Below are 22,614 nucleotides of genomic sequence, written 5' to 3' on the forward strand. Positions count from 1 at the left end.
AACTTGTGCTGTGCAGGTGATATCAGAGAAGGGTCCTGTGTAACATGTAACTTGTGCTGTGCAGGTGATATCAGAGAAGGGTCCTGTGTAACATGTAACTTGTGTTGTGCAGGTGATATCAGAGAAGGGTCCTGTGTAACATCTAACTTGTCCTGTGCAGGTGATAGAGAAGGGTCCTGTGTAACATGTAACTTGTGCTGTGCAGGTGATATCAGAGAAGGGTCCTGTGTAACATGTAACTTGTCCTGTGCAGGTGATATCAGAGAAGGGTCCTGTGTAACATGTAACTTGTGCTGTGCAGGTGATATCAGAGGAGGGTCCTGTGTAACATGTAACTTGTGCTGTGCAGGTGATATCAGAGAAGGGTCCTGTGTAACCTGTAACTTGTGTTGTGCAGGTGATATCAGAGAAGGGTCCTGTGTAACATGTAACTTGTGCTGTGCAGGTGATATCAGAGGAGGGTCCTGTGTAACATGTAACTTGTGCTGTGCAGGTGATATCAGAGAAGGGTCCTGTGTAACATGTAACTTGTCCTGTGCAGGTGATATCAGAGAAGGGTCCTGTGTAACATGTAACTTGTGCTGTGCAGGTGATATCAGAGGAGGGTCCTGTGTAACATGTAACTTGTGCTGTGCAGGTGATATCAGAGAAGGGTCCTGTGTAACATGTAACTTGTGCTGTGCAGGTGATATCAGAGGAGGGTCCTGTGTAACATGTAACTTGTCCTGTGCAGGTGATATCAGAGGAGGGTCCTGTGTAACATGTAACTTGTCCTGTGTAGGTGATATCAGAGAAGGGTCCTGTGTAACATGTAACTTGTGCTGTGCAGGTGATATCAGAGAAGGGTCCTGTGTAACATGTAACTTGTCCTGTGCAGGTGATATCAGAGAAGGGTCCTGTGTGACATGTAACTTGTGCTGTGCAGGTGATATCAGAGAAGGGTCCTGTGTAACATGTAACTTGTGCTGTGCAGGTGATATCAGAGAAGGGTCCTGTGTAACATGTAACTTGTGCTGTGCAGGTGATATCAGAGAAGGGTCCTGTGTAACATGTAACTTGTCCTGTGCAGGTGATATCAGAGAAGGGTCCTGTGTAACATGTAACTTGTCCTGTGCAGGTGATATCAGAGAAGGGTCCTGTGTAACATGTAACTTGTGCTGTGCAGGTGATATCAGAGAAGGGTCCTGTGTAACATGTAACTTGTGCTGTGCAGGTGATATCAGAGGAGGGTCCTGTGTAACATGTAACTTGTGCTGTGCAGGTGATATCAGAGGAGGGTCCTGTGTAACATGTAACTTGTGCTGTGCAGGTGATATCAGAGAAGGGTCCTGTGTGACATGTAACTTGTCCTGTGCAGGTGATATCAGAGGAGGGTCCTGTGTAACATGTAACTTGTGCTGTGCAGGTGATATCAGAGGAGGGTCCTGTGTAACATGTAACTTGTCCTGTGCAGGTGATATCAGAGGAGGGTCCTGTGTAACATGTAACTTGTGCTGTGCAGGTGATATCAGAGAAGGGTCCTGTGTAACTTGTCCTGTGCAGGTGATATCAGAGAAGGGTCCTGTGTAACATGTAACTTGTGCTGTGCAGGTGATATCAGAGAAGGGTCCTGTGTAACATGTAACTTGTGCTGTGCAGGTGATATCAGAGAAGGGTCCTGTGTAACATGTAACTTGTGCTGTGCAGGTGATATCAGAGGAGGGTCCTGTGTAACATGTAACTTGTGCTGTGCAGGTGATATCAGAGGAGGGTCCTGTGTAACATGTAACTTGTGCTGTGCAGGTGATATCAGAGAAGGGTCCTGTGTAACATGTAACTTGTGCTGTGCAGGTGATATCAGAGGAGGGTCCTGTGTAACATGTAACTTGTGCTGTGCAGGTGATATCAGAGAAGGGTCCTGTGTAACATGTAACTTGTGCTGTGCAGGTGATATCAGAGAAGGGTCCTGTGTAACATGTAACTTGTCCTGTGCAGGTGATATCAGAGAAGGGTCCTGTGTAACATGTAACTTGTGCTGTGCAGGTGATATCAGAGAAGGGTCCTGTGTAACATGTAACTTGTCCTGTGCAGGTGATATCAGAGAAGGGTCCTGTGTAACATGTAACTTGTGCTGTGCAGGTGATATCAGAGAAGGGTCCTGTGTAATATGTAACTTGTGCTGTGCAGGTGATATCAGAGAAGGGTCCTGTGTAACATGTAACTTGTCCTGTGCAGGTGATATCAGAGAAGGGTCCTGTGTAACATGTAACTTGTGCTGTGCCGGTGATATCAGAGAAGGGTCCTGTGTAACATGTAACTTGTGCTGTGCAGGTGATATCAGAGAAGGGTCCTGTGTAACATGTAACTTGTGCTGTGCAGGTGATATCAGAGAAGGGTCCTATGTAACATGTAACTTGTGCTGTGCAGGTGATATCAGAGGAGGGTCCTGTGTAACATGTAACTTGTGCTGTGCAGGTGATATCAGAGAAGGGTCCTGTGTAACATGTAACTTGTGCTGTGCAGGTGATATCAGAGGAGGGTCCTGTGTAACATGTAACTTGTGCTGTGCAGGTGATATCAGAGAAGGGTCCTGTGTAACATGTAACTTGTGCTGTGCAGGTGATATCAGAGGAGGGTCCTGTGTAACATGTAACTTGTCCTGTGCAGGTGATATCAGAGAAGGGTCCTGTGTAACATGTAACTTGTGCTGTGCAGGTGATATCAGAGGAGGGTCCTGTGTAACATGTAACTTGTGCTGTGCAGGTGATATCAGAGAAGGGTCCTGTGTAACATGTAACTTGTGCTGTGCAGGTGATATCAGAGGAGGGTCCTGTGTAACATGTAACTTGTGCTGTGCAGGTGATATCAGAGAAGGGTCCTGTGTAACATGTAACTTGTGCTGTGCAGGTGATATCAGAGAAGGGTCCTGTGTAACATGTAACTTGTCCTGTGCAGGTGATATCAGAGAAGGGTCCTGTGTAACATGTAACTTGTGCTGTGCAGGTGATATCAGAGAAGGGTCCTGTGTAACATGTAACTTGTCCTGTGCAGGTGATATCAGAGAAGGGTCCTGTGTAACATGTAACTTGTGCTGTGCAGGTGATATCAGAGGAGGGTCCTGTGTAACATGTAACTTGTGCTGTGCAGGTGATATCAGAGGAGGGTCCTGTGTAACATGTAACTTGTGCTGTGCAGGTGATATCAGAGAAGGGTCCTGTGTAACATGTAACTTGTGCTGTGCAGGTGATATCAGAGAAGGGTCCTGTGTAACATGTAACTTGTGTTGTGCAGGTGATATCAGAGAAGGGTCCTGTGTAACATGTAACTTGTGCTGTGCAGGTGATATCAGAGGAGGGTCCTGTGTAACATGTAACTTGTGCTGTGCAGGTGATATCAGAGAAGGGTCCTGTGTAACATGTAACTTGTCCTGTGCAGGTGATATCAGAGAAGGGTCCTGTGTAACATGTAACTTGTGCTGTGCAGGTGATATCAGAGAAGGGTCCTGTGTAACATGTAACTTGTGCTGTGCAGGTGATATCAGAGAAGGGTCCTGTGTAACATGTAACTTGTGCTGTGCAGGTGATATCAGAGAAGGGTCCTGTGTAACATGTAACTTGTGCTGTGCAGGTGATATCAGAGGAGGGTCCTGTGTAACATGTAACTTGTGCTGTGCAGGTGATATCAGAGGAGGGTCCTGTGTAACATGTAACTTGTGCTGTGCAGGTGATATCAGAGAAGGGTCCTGTGTAACATGTAACTTGTGCTGTGCAGGTGATATCAGAGGAGGGTCCTGTGTAACATGTAACTTGTGCTGTGCAGGTGATATCAGAGAAGGGTCCTGTGTAACATGTAACTTGTGCTGTGCAGGTGATATCAGAGGAGGGTCCTGTGTAACATGTAACTTGTCCTGTGCCGGTGATATCAGAGAAGGGTCCTGTGTAACATGTAACTTGTCCTGTGCAGGTGATATCAGAGAAGGGTCCTGTGTAACATGTAACTTGTCCTGTGCAGGTGATATCAGAGGAGGGTCCTGTGTAACATGTAACTTGTGCTGTGCAGGTGATATCAGAGGAGGGTCCTGTGTAACATGTAACTTGTGCTGTGCAGGTGATATCAGAGAAGGGTCCTGTGTAACATGTAACTTGTGCTGTGCAGGTGATATCAGAGGAGGGTCCTGTGTAACATGTAACTTGTCCTGTGCAGGTGATATCAGAGGAGGGTCCTGTGTAACATGTAACTTGTGCTGTGCAGGTGATATCAGAGAAGGGTCCTGTGTAACATGTAACTTGTGCTGTGCAGGTGATATCAGAGGAGGGTCCTGTGTAACATGTAACTTGTCCTGTGCAGGTGATATCAGAGGAGGGTCCTGTGTAACATGTAACTTGTCCTGTGCAGGTGATATCAGAGGAGGGTCCTGTGTAACATGTAACTTGTGCTGTGCAGGTGATATCAGAGGAGGGTCCTGTGTAACATGTAACTTGTGCTGTGCGGGTGATATCAGAGAAGGGTCCTGTGTAACATGTAACTTGTCCTGTGCAGGTGATATCAGAGGAGGGTCCTGTGTAACATGTAACTTGTCCTGTGCAGGTGATATCAGAGGAGGGTCCTGTGTAACATGTAACTTGTGCTGTGCAGGTGATATCAGAGGAGGGTCCTGTGTAACATGTAACTTGTGCTGTGCAGGTGATATCAGAGAAGGGTCCTGTGTAACATGTAACTTGTGCTGTGCAGGTGATATCAGAGAAGGGTCCTGTGTAACATGTAACTTGTGCTGTGCAGGTGATATCAGAGGAGGGTCCTGTGTAACATGTAACTTGTCCTGTGCAGGTGATATCAGAGGAGGGTCCTGTGTAACATGTAACTTGTCCTGTGCAGGTGATATCAGAGGAGGGTCCTGTGTAACATGTAACTTGTGCTGTGCAGGTGATATCAGAGGAGGGTCCTGTGTAACATGTAACTTGTGCTGTGCAGGTGATATCAGAGAAGGGTCCTGTGTAACATGTAACTTGTGCTGTGCAGGTGATATCAGAGGAGGGTCCTGTGTAACATGTAACTTGTGCTGTGCAGGTGATATCAGAGGAGGGTCCTGTGTAACATGTAACTTGTGCTGTGCAGGTGATATCAGAGAAGGGTCCTGTGTAACATGTAACTTGTGCTGTGCAGGTGATATCAGAGGAGGGTCCTGTGTAACATGTAACTTGTCCTGTGCAGGTGATATCAGAGAAGGGTCCTGTGTAACATGTAACTTGTGCTGTGCAGGTGATATCAGAGGAGGGTCCTGTGTAACATGTAACTTGTCCTGTGCAGGTGATATCAGAGAAGGGTCCTGTGTAACATGTAACTTGTGCTGTGCAGGTGATATCAGAGAAGGGTCCTGTGTAACATGTAACTTGTGCTGTGCAGGTGATATCAGAGAAGGGTCCTGTGTAACATGTAACTTGTGCTGTGCCGGTGATATCAGAGAAGGGTCCTGTGTAACATGTAACTTGTGCTGTGCAGGTGATATCAGAGGAGGGTCCTGTGTAACATGTAACTTGTCCTGTGCAGGTGATATCAGAGGAGGGTCCTGTGTAACATGTAACTTGTGCTGTGCAGGTGATATCAGAGAAGGGTCCTGTGTAACATGTAACTTGTGCTGTGCAGGTGATATCAGAGGAGGGTCCTGTGTGACATGTAACTTGTGCTGTGCAGGTGATATCAGAGGAGGGTCCTGTGTAACATGTAACTTGTGCTGTGCAGGTGATATCAGAGAAGGGTCCTGTGTAACATGTAACTTGTGCTGTGCAGGTGATATCAGAGAAGGGTCCTGTGTAACATGTAACTTGTCCTGTGCAGGTGATATCAGAGGAGGGTCCTGTGTAACATGTAACTTGTGCTGTGCAGGTGATATCAGAGGAGGGTCCTGTGTAACATGTAACTTGTGCTGTGCAGGTGATATCAGAGAAGGGTCCTGTGTAACATGTAACTTGTGCTGTGCAGGTGATATCAGAGAAGGGTCCTGTGTAACATGTAACTTGTGCTGTGCAGGTGATATCAGAGAAGGGTCCTGTGTAACATGTAACTTGTCCTGTGCAGGTGATATCAGAGGAGGGTCCTGTGTAACATGTAACTTGTCCTGTGCAGGTGATATCAGAGGAGGGTCCTGTGTAACATGTAACTAGTCCTGTGCAGGTGATATCAGAGAAGGGTCCTGTGTAACATGTAACTTGTCCTGTGCAGGTGATATCAGAGGAGGGTCCTGTGTAACATGTAACTTGTCCTGTGCAGGTGATATCAGAGGAGGGTCCTGTGTAACATGTAACTAGTCCTGTGCAGGTGATATCAGAGAAGTGTCCTGTGTAACATGTAACTTGTGCTGTGCAGGTGATATCAGAGAAGGGTCCTGTGTAATATGTAACTTGTCCTGTGCAGGTGATATCAGAGAAGGGTCCTGTGTAACATGTAACTTGTCCTGTGCAGGTGATATCAGAGGAGGGTCCTGTGTAACATGTAACTTGTGCTGTGCAGGTGATATCAGAGGAGGGTCCTGTGTAACATGTAACTTGTCCTGTGCAGGTGATATCAGAGAAGGGTCCTGTGTAACATGTAACTTGTGCTGTGCAGGTGATATCAGAGGAGGGTCCTGTGTAACATGTAACTTGTGCTGTGCAGGTGATATCAGAGGAGGGTCCTGTGTAACATGTAACTTGTCCTGTGCAGGTGATATCAGAGGAGGGTCCTGTGTAACATGTAACTTGTCCTGTGCAGGTGATATCAGAGAAGGGTCCTGTGTAACATGTAACTTGTGCTGTGCAGGTGATATCAGAGGAGGGTCCTGTGTAACATGTAACTTGTCCTGTGCAGGTGATATCAGAGGAGGGTCCTGTGTAACATGTAACTTGTGCTGTGCAGGTGATATCAGAGAAGGGTCCTGTGTAACATGTAACTTGTGCTGTGCAGGTGATATCAGAGAAGGGTCCTGTGTAACATGTAACTTGTGCTGTGCAGGTGATATCAGAGGAGGGTCCTGTGTAACATGTAACTTGTGCTGTGCAGGTGATATCAGAGGAGGGTCCTGTGTAACATGTAACTTGTGCTGTGCAGGTGATATCAGAGGAGGGTCCTGTGTAACATGTAACTTGTCCTGTGCAGGTGATATCAGAGAAGGGTCCTGTGTAACATGTAACTTGTGCTGTGCAGGTGATATCAGAGAAGGGTCCTGTGTAACATGTAACTTGTGCTGTGCAGGTGATATCAGAGAAGGGTCCTGTGTGACATGTAACTTGTCCTGTGCAGGTGATATCAGAGGAGGGTCCTGTGTAACATGTAACTTGTGCTGTGCAGGTGATATCAGAGAAGGGTCCTGTGTAACATGTAACTTGTGCTGTGCAGGTGATATCAGAGGAGGGTCCTGTGTAACATGTAACTTGTCCTGTGCAGGTGATATCAGAGGAGGGTCCTGTGTAACATGTAACTTGTGCTGTGCAGGTGATATCAGAGAAGGGTCCTGTGTAACATGTAACTTGTGCTGTGCAGGTGATATCAGAGAAGGGTCCTGTGTAACATGTAACTTGTGCTGTGCAGGTGATATCAGAGGAGGGTCCTGTGTAACATGTAACTTGTCCTGTGCAGGTGATATCAGAGAAGGGTCCTGTGTAACATGTAACTTGTGCTGTGCAGGTGATATCAGAGGAGGGTCCTGTGTAACATGTAACTTGTGCTGTGCAGGTGATATCAGAGAAGGGTCCTGTGTAACATGTAACTTGTGCTGTGCAGGTGATATCAGAGAAGGGTCCTGTGTAACATGTAACTTGTGCTGTGCAGGTGATATCAGAGAAGGGTCCTGTGTAACATGTAACTTGTGCTGTGCAGGTGATATCAGAGGAGGGTCCTGTGTAACATGTAACTTGTCCTGTGCAGGTGATATCAGAGAAGGGTCCTGTGTAACATGTAACTTGTGCTGTGCAGGTGATATCAGAGAAGGGTCCTGTGTAACATGTAACTTGTGCTGTGCAGGTGATATCAGAGAAGGGTCCTGTGTAACATGTAACTTGTGCTGTGCAGGTGATATCAGAGAAGGGTCCTGTGTAACATGTAACTTGTGCTGTGCAGGTGATATCAGAGAAGGGTCCTGTGTAACATGTAACTTGTGCTGTGCAGGTGATATCAGAGGAGGGTCCTGTGTAACATGTAACTTGTGCTGTGCAGGTGATATCAGAGAAGGGTCCTGTGTAACATGTAACTTGTGCTGTGCAGGTGATATCAGAGGAGGGTCCTGTGTAACATGTAACTTGTGCTGTGCAGGTGATATCAGAGAAGGGTCCTGTGTAACATGTAACTTGTCCTGTGCAGGTGATATCAGAGAAGGGTCCTGTGTAACATGTAACTTGTGCTGTGCAGGTGATATCAGAGGAGGGTCCTGTGTAACATGTAACTTGTGCTGTACAGGTGATATCAGAGAAGGGTCCTGTGTAACATGTAACTTGTGCTGTGCAGGTGATATCAGAGGAGGGTCCTGTGTAACATGTAACTTGTGCTGTGCAGGTGATATCAGAGGAGGGTCCTGTGTAACATGTAACTTGTGCTGTGCAGGTGATATCAGAGGAGGGTCCTGTGTAACATGTAACTTGTGCTGTACAGGTGATATCAGAGAAGGGTCCTGTGTAACATGTAACTTGTGCTGTGCAGGTGATATCAGAGGAGGGTCCTGTGTAACATGTAACTTGTGCTGTGCAGGTGATATCAGAGGAGGGTCCTGTGTAACATGTAACTTGTGCTGTGCGGGTGATATCAGAGAAGGGTCCTGTGTAACATGTAACTTGTGCTGTGCAGGTGATATCAGAGAAGTGTCCTGTGTAACATGTAACTTGTCCTGTGCAGGTGATATCAGAGGAGGGTCCTGTGTAACATGTAACTTGTGCTGTGCAGGTGATATCAGAGAAGGGTCCTGTGTAACATGTAACTTGTGCTGTGCAGGTGATATCAGAGGAGGGTCCTGTGTAACATGTAACTTGTGCTGTGCAGGTGATATCAGAGGAGGGTCCTGTGTAACATGTAACTTGTGCTGTACAGGTGATATCAGAGAAGGGTCCTGTGTAACATGTAACTTGTGCTGTGCAGGTGATATCAGAGGAGGGTCCTGTGTAACATGTAACTTGTGCTGTGCAGGTGATATCAGAGGAGGGTCCTGTGTAACATGTAACTTGTGCTGTGCAGGTGATATCAGAGGAGGGTCCTGTGTAACATGTAACTTGTCCTGTGCAGGTGATATCAGAGAAGGGTCCTGTGTAACATGTAACTTGTGCTGTGCAGGTGATATCAGAGAAGGGTCCTGTGTAACATGTAACTTGTCCTGTGCAGGTGATATCAGAGGAGGGTCCTGTGTAACATGTAACTTGTCCTGTGCAGGTGATATCAGAGGAGGGTCCTGTGTAACATGTAACTTGTGCTGTGCAGGTGATATCAGAGAAGGGTCCTGTGTAACATGTAACTTGTCCTGTGCAGGTGATATCAGAGAAGGGTCCTGTGTAACATGTAACTTGTGCTGTGCAGGTGATATCAGAGGAGGGTCCTGTGTAACATGTAACTTGTGCTGTGCAGGTGATATCAGAGGAGGGTCCTGTGTAACATGTAACTTGTGCTGTGCAGGTGATATCAGAGAAGGGTCCTGTGTAACATGTAACTTGTGCTGTGCCGGTGATATCAGAGAAGGGTCCTGTGTAACATGTAACTGGTGCTGTGCAGGTGATATCAGAGAAGGGTCCTGTGTAACATGTAACTTGTCCTGTGCAGGTCATATATCAGAGAAGGGTCCTGTGTAACATGTAACTTGTCCTGTGCAGGTGATATCAGAGAAGGGTCCTGTGTAACATGTAACTTGTCCTGTGCAGGTGATATCAGAGGAGGGTCCTGTGTAACATGTAACTTGTGCTGTGCAGGTGATATCAGAGAAGGGTCCTGTGTAACATGTAACTTGTCCTGTGCAGGTGATATCAGAGAAGGGTCCTGTGTAACATGTAACTTGTGCTGTGCAGGTGATATCAGAGAAGGGTCCTGTGTAACATGTAACTTGTGCTGTGCAGGTGATATCAGAGAAGGGTCCTGTGTAACATGTAACTTGTGCTGTGCAGGTGATATCAGAGAAGGGTCCTGTGTAACATGTAACTTGTGCTGTGCAGGTGATATCAGAGGAGGGTCCTGTGTAACATGTAACTTGTGCTGTGCAGGTGATATCAGAGGAGGGTCCTGTGTAACATGTAACTTGTGCTGTGCAGGTGATATCAGAGAAGGGTCCTGTGTAACATGTAACTTGTGCTGTGCAGGTGATATCAGAAGAGGGTCCTGTGTAACATGTAACTTGTGCTGTGCAGGTGATATCAGAGAAGGGTCCTGTGTAACATGTAACTTGTCCTGTGCAGGTGATATCAGAGAAGGGTCCTGTGTAACATGTAACTTGTGCTGTGCAGGTGATATCAGAGGAGGGTCCTGTGTAACATGTAACTTGTGCTGTACAGGTGATATCAGAGAAGGGTCCTGTGTAACATGTAACTTGTGCTGTGCAGGTGATATCAGAGGAGGGTCCTGTGTAACATGTAACTTGTGCTGTGCAGGTGATATCAGAGGAGGGTCCTGTGTAACATGTAACTTGTGCTGTGCAGGTGATATCAGAGGAGGGTCCTGTGTAACATGTAACTTGTGCTGTACAGGTGATATCAGAGAAGGGTCCTGTGTAACATGTAACTTGTGCTGTGCAGGTGATATCAGAGGAGGGTCCTGTGTAACATGTAACTTGTGCTGTGCAGGTGATATCAGAGGAGGGTCCTGTGTAACATGTAACTTGTGCTGTGCCGGTGATATCAGAGAAGGGTCCTGTGTAACATGTAACTTGTGCTGTGCAGGTGATATCAGAGGAGGGTCCTGTGTAACATGTAACTTGTCCTGTGCAGGTGATATCAGAGGAGGGTCCTGTGTAACATGTAACTTGTGCTGTGCAGGTGATATCAGAGAAGGGTCCTGTGTAACATGTAACTTGTGCTGTGCAGGTGATATCAGAGGAGGGTCCTGTGTAACATGTAACTTGTGCTGTGCAGGTGATATCAGAGAAGGGTCCTGTGTAACATGTAACTTGTGCTGTGCAGGTGATATCAGAGAAGGGTCCTGTGTAACATGTAACTTGTGCTGTGCAGGTGATATCAGAGGAGGGTCCTGTGTAACATGTAACTTGTGCTGTACAGGTGATATCAGAGAAGGGTCCTGTGTAACATGTAACTTGTGCTGTGCAGGTGATATCAGAGGAGGGTCCTGTGTAACATGTAACTTGTGCTGTGCAGGTGATATCAGAGGAGGGTCCTGTGTAACATGTAACTTGTGCTGTGCAGGTGATATCAGAGGAGGGTCCTGTGTAACATGTAACTTGTGCTGTGCCGGTGATATCAGAGAAGGGTCCTGTGTAACATGTAACTTGTGCTGTGCAGGTGATATCAGAGGAGGGTCCTGTGTAACATGTAACTTGTCCTGTGCAGGTGATATCAGAGGAGGGTCCTGTGTAACATGTAACTTGTGCTGTGCAGGTGATATCAGAGAAGGGTCCTGTGTAACATGTAACTTGTCCTGTGCAGGTGATATCAGAGAAGGGTCCTGTGTAACATGTAACTTGTGCTGTGCAGGTGATATCAGAGGAGGGTCCTGTGTAACATGTAACTTGTGCTGTGCAGGTGATATCAGAGGAGGGTCCTGTGTAACATGTAACTTGTGCTGTGCAGGTGATATCAGAGAAGGGTCCTGTGTAACATGTAACTTGTGCTGTGCCGGTGATATCAGAGAAGGGTCCTGTGTAACATGTAACTTGTCCTGTGCAGGTGATATCAGAGAAGGGTCCTGTGTAACATGTAACTGGTGCTGTGCAGGTGATATCAGAGAAGGGTCCTGTGTAACATGTAACTTGTGCTGTGCAGGTGATATCAGAGGAGGGTCCTGTGTAACATGTAACTTGTCCTGTGCAGGTGATATCAGAGGAGGGTCCTGTGTAACATGTAACTTGTGCTGTGCAGGTGATATCAGAGAAGGGTCCTGTGTAACATGTAACTTGTCCTGTGCAGGTGATATCAGAGAAGGGTCCTGTGTAACATGTAACTTGTCCTGTGCAGGTGATATCAGAGGAGGGTCCTGTGTAACATGTAACTTGTGCTGTGCAGGTGATATCAGAGAAGGGTCCTGTGTGACATGTAACTTGTCCTGTGCAGGTGATATCAGAGGAGGGTCCTGTGTAACATGTAACTTGTGCTGTGCAGGTGATATCAGAGGAGGGTCCTGTGTAACATGTAACTTGTGCTGTGCAGGTGATATCAGAGGAGGGTCCTGTGTAACATGTACCTTGTGCTGTGCAGGTGATATCAGAGAAGGGTCCTGTGTAACATGTAACTTGTGCTGTGCAGGTGATATCAGAGAAGGGTCCTGTGTAACATGTAACTTGTGCTGTGCAGGTGATATCAGAGGAGGGTCCTGTGTAACATGTAACTTGTCCTGTGCAGGTGATATCAGAGGAGGGTCCTGTGTAACATGTAACTTGTGCTGTGCAGGTGATATCAGAGAAGGGTCCTGTGTAACATGTAACTTGTGCTGTGCAGGTGATATCAGAGGAGGGTCCTGTGTAACATGTAACTTGTGCTGTGCAGGTGATATCAGAGAAGGGTCCTGTGTAACATGTAACTTGTGCTGTGCAGGTGATATCAGAGGAGGGTCCTGTGTAACATGTAACTTGTGCTGTGCAGGTGATATCAGAGAAGGGTCCTGTGTAACATGTAACTTGTGCTGTGCAGGTGATATCAGAGGAGGGTCCTGTGTAACATGTAACTTGTCCTGTGCAGGTGATATCAGAGAAGGGTCCTGTGTAACATGTTACTTGTCCTGTGCAGGTGATATCAGAGAAGGGTCCTGTGTAACATGTAACTTGTGCTGTGCAGGTGATATCAGAGAAGGGTCCTGTGTAACATGTAACTTGTCCTGTGCAGGTGATATCAGAGGAGGGTCCTGTGTAACATGTAACTTGTCCTGTGCAGGTGATATCAGAGGAGGGTCCTGTGTAACATGTAACTTGTCCTGTGCAGGTGATATCAGAGAAGGGTCCTGTGTGACATGTAACTTGTCCTGTGCAGGTGATATCAGAGAAGGGTCCTGTGTAACATGTAACTTGTGCTGTGCAGGTGATATCAGAGAAGGGTCCTGTGTAACATGTAACTTGTCCTGTGCAGGTGATATCAGAGGAGGCTCCTGTGTAACATGTAACTTGTCCTGTGCAGGTGATATCAGAGGAGGGTCCTGTGTAACATGTAACTTGTGCTGTGCAGGTGATATCAGAGGAGGGTCCTGTGTAACATGTAACTTGTGCTGTGCAGGTGATATCAGAGGAGGGTCCTGTGTAACATGTAACTTGTCCTGTGCAGGTGATATCAGAGGAGGGTCCTGTGTAACATGTAACTTGTGCTGTGCAGGTGATATCAGAGAAGGGTCCTGTGTAACATGTAACTTGTGCTGTGCAGGTGATATCAGAGAAGGGTCCTGTGTAACATGTAACTTGTGCTGTGCAGGTGATATCAGAGAAGGGTCCTGTGTAACATGTAACTTGTGCTGTGCAGGTGATATCAGAGAAGGGTCCTGTGTAACATGTAACTTGTGCTGTGCAGGTGATATCAGAGAAGGGTCCTGTGTAACATGTAACTTGTCCTGTGCAGGTGATATCAGAGAAGGGTCCTGTGTAACATGTAACTTGTGCTGTGCAGGTGATATCAGAGGAGGGTCCTGTGTAACATGTAACTTGTGCTGTGCAGGTGATATCAGAGGAGGGTCCTGTGTAACATGTAACTTGTGCTGTGCAGGTGATATCAGAGAAGGGTCCTGTGTAACATGTAACTTGTCCTGTGCAGGTGATATCAGAGAAGGGTCCTGTGTAACATGTAACTTGTGCTGTGCAGGTGATATCAGAGAAGGGTCCTGTGTAACATGTAACTTGTGCTGTACAGGTGATATCAGAGGAGGGTCCTGTGTAACATGTAACTTGTGCTGTGCAGGTGATATCAGAGGAGGGTCCTGTGTAACATGTAACTTGTCCTGTGCAGGTGATATCAGAGGAGGGTCCTGTGTAACATGTAACTTGTGCTGTGCAGGTGATATCAGAGAAGGGTCCTGTGTAACATGTAACTTGTGCTGTGCAGGTGATATCAGAGAAGGGTCCTGTGTAACATGTAACTTGTGCTGTGCAGGTGATATCAGAGGAGGGTCCTGTGTAACATGTAACTTGTGCTGTGCAGGTGATATCAGAGGAGGGTCCTGTGTAACATGTAACTTGTCCTGTGCAGGTGATATCAGAGAAGGGTCCTGTGTAACATGTAACTTGTCCTGTGCAGGTGATATCAGAGAAGGGTCCTGTGTAACATGTAACTTGTGCTGTGCAGGTGATATCAGAGGAGGGTCCTGTGTGACATGTAACTTGTGCTGTGCAGGTGATATCAGAGAAGGGTCCTGTGTAACATGTAACTTGTGCTGTGCAGGTGATATCAGAGAAGTGTCCTGTGTAACATGTAACTTGTGCTGTGCAGGTGATATCAGAGAAGGGTCCTGTGTAACATGTAACTTGTGCTGTGCAGGTGATATCAGAGAAGGGTCCTGTGTAACATGTAACTTGTGCTGTGCAGGTGATATCAGAGAAGGGTCCTGTGTAACATGTAACTTGTCCTGTGCAGGTGATATCAGAGGAGGGTCCTGTGTAACATGTAACTTGTGCTGTGCAGGTGATATCAGAGGAGGGTCCTGTGTAACATGTAACTTGTCCTGTGCAGGTGATATCAGAGAAGGGTCCTGTGTAACATGTAACTTGTCCTGTGCAGGTGATATCAGAGGAGGGTCCTGTGTAACATGTAACTTGTCCTGTGCAGGTGATATCAGAGAAGGGTCCTGTGTAACATGTAACTTGTGCTGTGCAGGTGATATCAGAGGAGGGTCCTGTGTAACATGTAACTTGTGCTGTGCAGGTGATATCAGAGGAGGGTCCTGTGTAACATGTAACTTGTGCTGTGCAGGTGATATCAGAGAAGGGTCCTGTGTAACATGTAACTTGTGCTGTGCAGGTGATATCAGAGGAGGGTCCTGTGTAACATGTAACTTGTCCTGTGCAGGTGATATCAGAGGAGGGTCCTGTGTAACATGTAACTTGTGCTGTGCAGGTGATATCAGAGAAGGGTCCTGTGTAACATGTAACTTGTGCTGTGCAGGTGATATCAGAGAAGGGTCCTGTGTAACATGTAACTTGTGCTGTGCAGGTGATATCAGAGAAGGGTCCTGTGTAACATGTAACTTGTGCTGTGCAGGTGATATCAGAGAAGGGTCCTGTGTAACATGTAACTTGTCCTGTGCAGGTGATATCAGAGGAGGGTCCTGTGTAACATGTAACTTGTGCTGTGCAGGTGATATCAGAGGAGGGTCCTGTGTAACATGTAACTTGTGCTGTGCAGGTGATATCAGAGGAGGGTCCTGTGTAACATGTAACTTGTGCTGTGCAGGTGATATCAGAGGAGGGTCCTGTGTAACATGTAACTTGTGCTGTGCAGGTGATATCAGAGAAGGGTCCTGTGTAACATGTAACTTGTGCTGTGCAGGTGATATCAGAGGAGGGTCCTGTGTAACATGTAACTTGTGCTGTGCAGGTGATATCAGAGGAGGGTCCTGTGTAACATGTAACTTGTCCTGTGCAGGTGATATCAGAGGAGGGTCCTGTGTAACATGTAACTTGTCCTGTGCAGGTGATATCAGAGAAGGGTCCTGTGTAACATGTAACTTGTCCTGTGCAGGTGATATCAGAGGAGGGTCCTGTGTAACATGTAACTTGTGCTGTGAAGGTGATATCAGAGAAGGGTCCTGTGTAACATGTAACTTGTCCTGTGCAGGTGATATCAGAGGAGGGTCCTGTGTAACATGTAACTTGTCCTGTGCAGGTGATATCAGAGGAGGGTCCTGTGTAACATGTAACTTGTGCTGTGCAGGTGATATCAGAGAAGGGTCCTGTGTAACATGTAACTTGTGCTGTGCAGGTGATATCAGAGAAGGCTCCTGTGTAACATGTAACTTGTCCTGTGCAGGTGATATCAGAGGAGGGTCCTGTGTAACATGTAACTTGTGCTGTGCAGGTGATATCAGAGAAGGGTCCTGTGTAACATGTAACTTGTGCTGTGCAGGTGATATCAGAGGAGGGTCCTGTGTAACATGTAACTTGTGCTGTGCAGGTGATATCAGAGGAGGGTCCTGTGTAACATGTAACTTGTCCTGTGCAGGTGATATCAGAGAAGGGTCCTGTGTAACATGTAACTTGTGCTGTGCAGGTGATATCAGAGAAGGGTCCTGTGTAACATGTAACTTGTCCTGTGCAGGTGATATCAGAGAAGGGTCCTGTGTAACATGTAACTTGTGCTGTGCAGGTGATATCAGAGAAGGGTCCTGTGTAACATGTAACTTGTGCTGTGCAGGTGATATCAGAGGAGGGTCCTGTGTAACATGTAACTTGTCCTGTGCAGGTGATATCAGAGGAGGGTCCTGTGTAACATGTAATTTGTGCTGTGCAGGTGATATCAGGGGAGGGTCCTGTGTAACATGTAACTTGTCCTGTGCAGGTGATATCAGAGAAGGGTCCTGTGTAACATGTAACTTGTGCTGTGCAGGTGATATCAGAGGAGGGTCCTGACCGTCATTGCATCGACTATTTAGGTAAATCAGCGAAAAATAACATTTGCATAATAATTTAGAACGCGGTGTATTATCATCTGTGTACGTGTCTCTTCATGACAGACGCCTTACGACACACACGCCGACACCATACATACCACACAACAAACACACACAGACGCCACATCACGCAGGCGCCACATCACGCAGGCGCCACATCACGCAGGCGCCACATCATGCAGGCGCCACATCACACAGAGCCACATCACGCAGGCGCCACAACACGCAGGCGCCACATCACACAGGCGCCACATCACACAGGCGCCATATCACACAGCGCCACATCACACAGGCGCCACATCACACAGAGCCACATCACGCAGGCGCCACATCACACAGGCGCCACATCACACAGGCGCCACATCACACAGGCGCCACATCACGCAGGCGCCACATCACGCAGGCGCCACATCACGCAGGCGCCACATCACGCAGGCGCCACATCACGCAGGCGCCACATCACGCAGGCGCCACATCACACAGCGCCACATCACACAGCGCCACATCACACAGCGCCACATCACACAGCGCCACATCACACAGCGCCACATCACACAGGCGCCACATCACACAGGCGCCACATCACACAGGCGCCACATCACACAGGCGCCACATCACACAGGCGCCACATCACACAGAGCCACATCACACAGGCGCCACATCACACAGGCGCCACATCACACAGGCGCCACATCACACAGGCGCCACATCACACAGCGCCACATCACACAGCGCCACATCACACAGGCGCCACATCACACAGGCGCCACATCACAGGCGCCACATCACACAGGCGCCACATCACACAGAGCCACATCACAGGCGCCACATCACACAGGCGCCACATCACGCAGGCGCCACATCACGCAGGCGCCACATCACGCAGGCGCCACATCACGCAGGCGCCACATCACGCAGGCGCCACATCACGCAGGCGCCACATCACGCAGGCGCCACATCACGCAGGCGCCACATCACGCAGACGCCACATCACGCAGCCGCCACATCACGCAGGCGCCACATCACGCAGGCGCCACATCACGCAGGCGCCACATCACGCAGGCGCCACATCACGCAGGCGCCACATCACACAGGCGCCACATCACACAGGCGCCACATCACACAGGCGCCACATCACACAGGTGCCGTGCCCCATTCTTTTTACGGCCCCTGGATAACCCCGTTAAGTTACTCCAATGTATAGTTGGCACTCACCTGAGCACCTTCTTGTGTAGAGCGTGCGGCTTGCGGCTGTACGGAATAATTCGGGGTTTCAGGTCATGTGTCAGGGTGCCTCGTTGGCCGGGTTGTGGTCCGGGGTTACTGAGGAGATTGTCGGCACAGGGGTTCTCATCTTCTTGGATCCAGGAGACGCGCAGGAGGCTCAGGCTGCAGCCTATGGACAGGCCCAAGAGGAGGGGCAGCGCCGGGCGCAGGAGTCCCAGAAGTAATGGGTAAAGTCTGGGACCCATCCTGTAGAGAGAACATGACACATGAGGTTATGGAGACGGCTCATAACAGAGGAAACAAGCCGTACCGCCGAGAATGATGAGCGAGGGAGAACCTCCAACAGGACAGGCCAACAAAGGTGGAGCATGAAGCCCAACACCTGGACCTTCATCATGGCCACCACCGGGACCACCATCATCATCATCATCGCCACCAGGACCACCATCATCATCATCACCACCACCAGGACTACCATCATCAACATCATCATCATCGCCACCAGGACCACCATCATCATCATCATCATCATCGCCGCCACCAGGACCACCATCATCATCATCGCCGCCACCAGGACCACCATCATCATCATCATCGCCGCCACCAGGACCACCATCATCATCATCGCCGCCACCAGGACCACCATCATCATCACCACCATCATCACCACCACCAGGACCACCATCATTATCACCACCACCAGGACCACCATCATTATCACCACCACCACCATCATTATCATCGCCACCAGGACCACCATCATCATCATCATCACCACCACCACCAGGACCACCATCATCAACATCATCACCACCACCACCAGGCGACCACCATCATCACCACCACCAGGACCACCATCATTATCACCACCACCACCAGGACCACCATCATTATCATCGCCACCAGGACCACCATCATCATCATCACCATCACCAGGACCACCATCATCAACATCATCATCATCATCATCATCACCGCCACCAGGACCACCATTATTATCACCACCACCACCAGGACCACCATCATCATCATCATCGCCGCCGCCACCAGGACCACCATCATCATCATCATCGCCGCCACCAGGACCACCATCATCATCGCCGCCACCAGGACCACCATCATCATAACCACCACCACCACCACCAGGACCACCATCATTATCACCACCACCACCAGGACCACCATCATTATCATCGCCACCAGGACCACCATCATCATCATTGCCGCCACCAGGACCACCATCATCATCGCCGCCACCAGGACCACCATCATCATCATCATCGCCGCCACCAGGACCACCATCATTATCATCGCCCCCAGGACCACCATCATCATCGCCACCAGGACCACCATCATCATCATCATCCTCATCGCCGCCGCCGCCACCACCAGGACCACCATCATCATCGCCGCCACCACCAGGAACACTATCATTATCATCGCCACCAGGACCACCATCATCATCGCCACCAGGACCACCATCATCGCCACCAGGACCACCATCATCATCGCCACCAGGACCACCATCATCATCCTCATCGCCGCCGCCGCCACCACCACCAGGACCACCATCATCATCATCATCCTCATCACCGCCACCACCAGGACCATCATCATCATCGCCGCCACCACCAGGACCACCATCATCGCCACCAGGACCACCATCATCATCCTCATCGCCGCCGCCGCTACCACCACCACCACCAGGACCACCATCATCATCATCCTCATCATCGCCACCACCAGGATCACCATCATCATCACCACCACCACCAGGACCATCATCATCATCAACATCCGCATCGCCGCCGCCACCACCACCACCACCAGGACCACCATCATCATCATCGCCACAAGGACCACCATCATCATGATCGCCACCAGGACCACCATCATCGCCGCTGCCGCCACCACCAGGATCACCATCATCACCACCACCAGGACCATCATCATCAACATCCTCATCGCCGCCGCCAGGATCACCATCACCATCATCATCGCCGCCACCAGCAGAATCACCACCACCATCATCATCATCGCCACCAGCAGGATCATCATCATTGGCACCACCATCATCGCCACCACCAGGCCCACCGCCATCATCATCTCCGCCACCACCATCGCCGCCACCAGGACCATCAACATCTCCGCCACCACCGGGATCATCATCATCATCATCATCACCAGAACCACTACTACTACTTCTATTACCTCCACCCCACGTCACTGGGGGGCAGTGGTGGGAGTAGACGAGGATAATCACTACAGTAAATCATCATCACCACCACCACCACCACCAGTACCACCATCATCATCATCGCCACCAGGACCACCATCATCATCATCGCCGCCACCAGGACCACCATCATCATCATCATCGCCGCCACCAGGACCACCATCATCATCATCACCACCACCACCACCAGGACCACCATCATCACCACCACCAGGACCACCATCATTATCACCACCACTACCAGGACCACCATCATTATCATCGCCACCAGGACCACCATCATCATCATCATCACCATCACCAGGACCACCATCATCAACATCATCATCACCGCCACCAGGACCACCATCATTATCACCACCACCACCAGGACCACCATCATCATCATCATCGCCGCCACCAGGACCACCATCATAATCATCGCCGCCACCAGGACCACCATCATCATCATCATCACCACCACCACCACCACCAGGACCACCATCATCACCACCACCACCACCAGGACCACCATCATTATCACCACCACCACCAGGACCACCATCATTATCATCGCCACCAGGACCACCATCATCATCATCATCATCGCCGCCACCAGGACCACCATCATTATCATCGCCACCAGGACCACCATCATCATCATCGCCACCAGGACCACCATCATCATCCTCATCGCCGCCACCAGGACCACCATCATCATCCTCATCGCCGCCGCCGCCACCACCAGGACCACCATCATCATCGCCGCCACCACCAGGACCACCATCATGATCGCCACCAGGACCACCATCATCATCGCCACCAGGACCACCATCATCGCCACCAGGACCACCATCATCATCGCCACCAGGACCACCATCATCATCATCCTCATCGCCGCCGCCACCACCACCACCAGGACCACCATCATCATCATCATCATCATCATCCTCATCGCCGCCACCACCAGGACCACCATCATCATCGCCGCCGCCACCACCACCACCAGGACCACCATCATCATCATCGCCACCAGGACCACCATCATCATCCTCATTGCCGCCGCCGTCACCACCACCACCACCATCATCATCATCGCCACCACCAGGATCACCATCATCATCACCACCACCACCACCACCACGACCATCATCATCAACATCCGCATCGTCGCCGCCACCACCACCACCACCAGGACCACCATCATCATCATCGCCACCAGGACCACCATCATCATGATCGCCACCAGGACCACCATCATCATCGCCGCTGCCGCCACCACCAGGATCACCATCATCACCACCACCACCAGGACCATCATCATCAACATCCTCATCGCCGCCGCCACCACCAGGATCACCATCATCATCGCCGCCACCAGCATCACCACCACCATCGCCACCAGCAGGATCATCATCATTGGCACCACCATCATCGCCACCACCAGGACCATCAACATCTCCGCCACCACCAGGACCGCGACCACCGGGATCATCATCATCATCACCAGAACCACCACCACCACCACTACTACTACCACTACCACTACTACTACTACTACTACTACTTCTATTACCTCCACCCCACGTCACTGGGGGGCAGTGGTGGGAGTAGACGAGGACTATCACTACAGTAAATGACGTTACAGCGGCCATGTATTGGATGAATGACTGTGGCGCGTTATTACGAGGGGCTGACCTGCTCTCCCGGTTGCGGGTCACTTCCGGCCGTCCGTCCGCTCCCGGCTCCCCTGCATTACAAATTACAACAGTAAACAGCCGGTCACGTGGTCACCGCTCCGTCCCGCCCACTGCTGAAACTTCCTGTACTTTCTAATAAAGATTGTCTATTGTATATTTAAAAAAAAACACATACAAGTACCATAGAGAGGGTAAAAGTTAGGAGGACGGGCGAGTCTGTACTGGAGGAGTTTCTATGGTCTAGACCGGTCACATGACGCGCATAGTCACAAAGTCCGCCGCTCTCCTCCATGTAGCAGCGCTTCAGGAATCTTATTGGTCCAGAGCGTCCTCAATGCCCGCCCCAATAATATACACAGGGATGATGAGGGTGATACACAGGGATGATGGGGGTGATACACAGGGATGATGGGGGTGATACACAGGGATGATGGGGGGATACACAGGGATGATGGGGGGATACACAGGGATGATGGAGGTGATACACAGAGATGATGGAGGTGATACACAGGGTTGATGGAGGTGATACACAGGGACGATGGAGGTGATACACAGGGACGATGGAGGTGATACACAGGGGTGATGGAGGTGATACACAGGGGTGATGGAGGTGATACACAGGGACGATGGAGGTGATACACAGGGATGATGGAGGGGATACACAGGGATGATGGAGGTGATACACAGGGACGATGGAGGTGATACACAGGGATGATGGAGGTGATACACAGAGATGATGGAGGT

General features: G+C 49.4%; 1 protein-coding gene across 6 annotated transcripts in view; it reads right to left on the bottom strand.

Moving 5' to 3' along the window:
• CHPF2 (chondroitin polymerizing factor 2) overlaps positions 1-22,614 on the bottom strand; it is an 86,656-nt gene that overhangs the window by 43,464 nt on the left and 20,578 nt on the right. The window contains exons 1-3 of one of the 6 annotated variants that reach the window (XM_075847573.1): positions 22,052-22,161; positions 21,869-21,920; positions 17,944-18,201 (exon numbers count right to left, since the gene is read on the bottom strand). In XM_075847573.1, the coding sequence (XP_075703688.1) occupies positions 17,944-18,200 (257 nt within the window). In that variant the 5' untranslated portion in view covers position 18,201; positions 21,869-21,920; positions 22,052-22,161. Of the gene's footprint in view, positions 1-17,943; positions 18,202-20,166; positions 20,223-21,746; positions 21,833-21,868; positions 21,989-22,051; positions 22,162-22,614 lie in introns of those variants that run through there. The other 5 variants (XM_075847572.1, XM_075847571.1, XM_075847576.1 and 2 more) reach the window with 5 other exon arrangements.

Source organism: Rhinoderma darwinii (genome assembly GCF_050947455.1).
Source record: "Rhinoderma darwinii isolate aRhiDar2 chromosome 5 unlocalized genomic scaffold, aRhiDar2.hap1 SUPER_5_unloc_3, whole genome shotgun sequence".
Classification (NCBI taxonomy): domain Eukaryota; kingdom Metazoa; phylum Chordata; class Amphibia; order Anura; family Rhinodermatidae; genus Rhinoderma; species Rhinoderma darwinii.